The following is a 3,177-nucleotide window of genomic DNA, read 5'->3' on the forward strand; positions in this document are numbered from 1 at the left end:
TGATTGATGTCGTGTTAGTTGGTATTATTTTAAAGGCATTATCATGTTTTATGGGTGACCTAACTTCTGATAAGTGTAGCCGACAAAAGCATTATTGGGAAGTGCTTATACATGTATAGGATAGGGAGGCAGTAGGCCCCATTACTCTCCCACTTCTACTTTCTAGTTAAGCAAACAATCCCAATATTTGGTCATGAATCATATTCTTCCACCATTATTCCTTTCTTTCTTTCTTTCTTTTTTCTTTCTAATTTTGATAAAATCGAATTAACCCAATTTTTATTTTTGAAACTATAAAAGAGATAGTGGACATCTTTTTCTAATCTCTATGTTCATAATTATTCAAGTAATGGGAAATTAAAACTGCCCACCAACTTCTTTAAATAAAAAGCCAAAAAGATATGGAAATGGATATGAAGTGAAATATTTGGTAAGCAAGGTGACATGGTACCCATCTCTGACCAGTTAAGCATGGAGTGGGAGACAGTTCATGTGGTCTGATGTAAAGGGAACTTGTTAGTATCCAAATATGTCCCCCCTCAATAATTTCAAATTAATTAAGGCAGGCTTTAATAATGATCCAATTTAACACTACTGTACATCAAGGAAATTTATGGCCTAAGGTAATCTTTAAACGGCTGCAAGAACATAGGCTGTATATATTAATTATTGGGGTATTGTTCGGGAAAGAGCAAACAAAAAAAATTTGTGACATAAAATACAAGAAAAATCATATTCTCTAATGTATGGTTTTTTTAATACCACTTCAATCATTGCTTACTGGTATTCAATAACATTTCCGAATTAAAAATAGGAAAGTGAAGTAGAACATCAAGTATGTTTGGACTAAGTTTCTGTAAGTATATATAAAAGCAATTTAGAGAAATAACAAATTTTAAAAATATTTATATGAATACGCAGAAATGGGTTTTTGAGACAAAAGTTAAAAAGAAAGTAAAAAATAGGGTAGATAATTGAAACATGAAAAAGTAAAAAAAAACAATATGCATAAAAGAAAAAAGTGGGCGTAGTAATTAATAGTTTAAATTTGGTATGTTAGTGAGTGGAGTGACCAAGTGCTGACGAATCATTCTCTTGATGTATTAACACCAGCCATGTGGATTGTGCGTATATTTCCATAACATTGTTTGTTTCCTAAGATAATGTGATGAATGTAGTGGGGGGAGTGGTTTCCAATGGTCAACCTTTGTATAGAGAGAAAGGATGAAGAAAGAGAAAAAGGAGCTTTCATTACTATTATTATTATTAATTTTTTCATACCAATTCATTCCTTGGACTAATAACTTCCCTTCTTAAGACCCCCTTTTGCGCCCTCATTTCCTCTCAAACCACCCCCCCTCTCCTCCATTTTCCCCCTTCGTTCTCTCACATTTCATAACAAAGGAAAGCCTACCAAATTCCACTGGCTTTGATAAGCTTAATGGGTCTTGATGATGATGCATGTAATACAGGCCTTGTTCTGGAGTTAGGCTTCTCATCTGCCCTGGAAACTCCATCCAAGAAGCCATCATGTCTTAAGTTTGAACAACCAGCCACGACGGTGGCACCTCCAACAACTTTTGAACCGTCGTTGACCCTGGGTCTATTTGGTGATCAGGGTTACCAAGTGACCAAGAAGTCGGATGTCAATAAAAGTGGTTATCTTCATCACCATGAGGAACCTGGCGCCGGTGATTTATATCGTCGTCAAGCTTCTCCTCATAGTGCTGTTTCTTCGTTTTCTAGTGGTAGAGTCAAGAGAGAAAGAGAGGTTAGCAGCGAGGAGTTAGAGGTAGAGAAGAATTCGTCTAGAGTTAGTGATGAAGACGAAGACGGTGTTAATGCAAGGAAGAAACTCAGGCTCACCAAAGAACAATCTGCTCTTCTCGAGGAAAGCTTCAAACAGCATAGCACTCTCAATCCTGTAACCTCTCTCACCTTTTTCCTAAATCCTCCATCTATGTATATCAATCATTATCGGCTTGATTTAATCTTTGGTTATATTTTATGGTAAAACAGAAGCAAAAGCAAGCTTTAGCAAAGCAATTAAACCTGACACCAAGACAAGTTGAAGTATGGTTCCAGAACAGGAGAGCAAGGTTAATTGATCATATAACCCAGAAAGCTTTTGCATGTCACTTTTTAATTTCATCAAACAAGAAATTTTTTTTTTAAAAAAATCTTTGGTTTTATCTTTCCCTCTGCAGGACGAAGCTTAAGCAAACTGAGGTGGATTGTGAGTTCTTGAAGAAGTGCTGTGAGACACTGACAGATGAGAACAGGAGACTGCAAAAGGAACTACAAGAACTCAAGGCACTGAAACTGGCGGCTCAACCTTTTTACATGCACATGCCGGCGGCCACTCTCACCATGTGCCCATCTTGCGAAAGAATTGGCGGCGTTGCCGATGGCAATTCCAAGAGCACATTTTCAGTGGCTTCAAAGCCTCATTTCTATAATCCCTACTCCAATCCTTCTGCAGCGTGTTGATTTAAGTTCGTTAGACCTTAGTATAGAAAAAGAAAAGGAAAGACTCCCCCACAACCCATTTTTTGGTTAAAGGGCTTGTAGTGAATTAAAATTAAGGTAATTAATTAATTTGTAGAAAAAAAACAATAGTATAATTACTGAACAATCTTCTCATCTTTCTAAATATATATGTTTGTAAATGATCATTAGAAAAATATAGTATCTATGAAGGGATTACTCTTGGTATATTTATTATTTTGATTCATTTGTTTCATGTTTAATGATAGACTTCTTGCTTTTCATCAATTTCCGCTTTCAATTTTTATTGTTAGATTTTATTATATGGATATGGATGGAACATCATTTGATTTTTATTTTTATTTTTATTTTAAATTGACTGTAGAAAATCCTTCCTCATGATATTTTGCTCCAAAGGTCTAATTAAAAAATATATTTAAAAAAATAACGGTGTTCACATTGACTTTCTTTTCAACCTTTTTTTTTTCAAATGAAAAAGTTGGAAAATCTTGGTGGACATGTTAGTTGAAAATCAACCATGTATTTACATATGCGCTCGCCCCGAAACTTCTTCTTACACACTTGTCAGGGAATTGGTTCAGTCTTTCTCTTTGTTTTTTTTCTCATTTCGATTTCACTTGATTGGTATAATTATTTATAAAAATTAGTATTCAATATTTTTACCTATTT

General features: G+C 34.7%; 1 protein-coding gene across 1 annotated transcript; it reads left to right on the forward strand.

The window, feature by feature from the left end:
- The first annotated feature begins 1,214 nt into the window (after positions 1–1,214).
- Positions 1,215–2,775, forward strand: LOC105763484 (homeobox-leucine zipper protein HAT22). The gene is made up of 3 exons (XM_012581722.2): positions 1,215–1,924; positions 2,020–2,099; positions 2,208–2,775. The coding sequence occupies exons 1-3, from the start codon at positions 1,442–1,444 to the stop codon at positions 2,488–2,490; spliced, it is 846 nt and encodes a 281-aa protein (XP_012437176.1). The 5' UTR covers positions 1,215–1,441; the 3' UTR covers positions 2,491–2,775.
- Positions 2,776–3,177: the final 402 nt, after the last annotated feature.

Source organism: Gossypium raimondii, chromosome 12 (genome assembly GCF_025698545.1).
Source record: "Gossypium raimondii isolate GPD5lz chromosome 12, ASM2569854v1, whole genome shotgun sequence".
NCBI lineage: Eukaryota > Viridiplantae > Streptophyta > Magnoliopsida > Malvales > Malvaceae > Gossypium > Gossypium raimondii.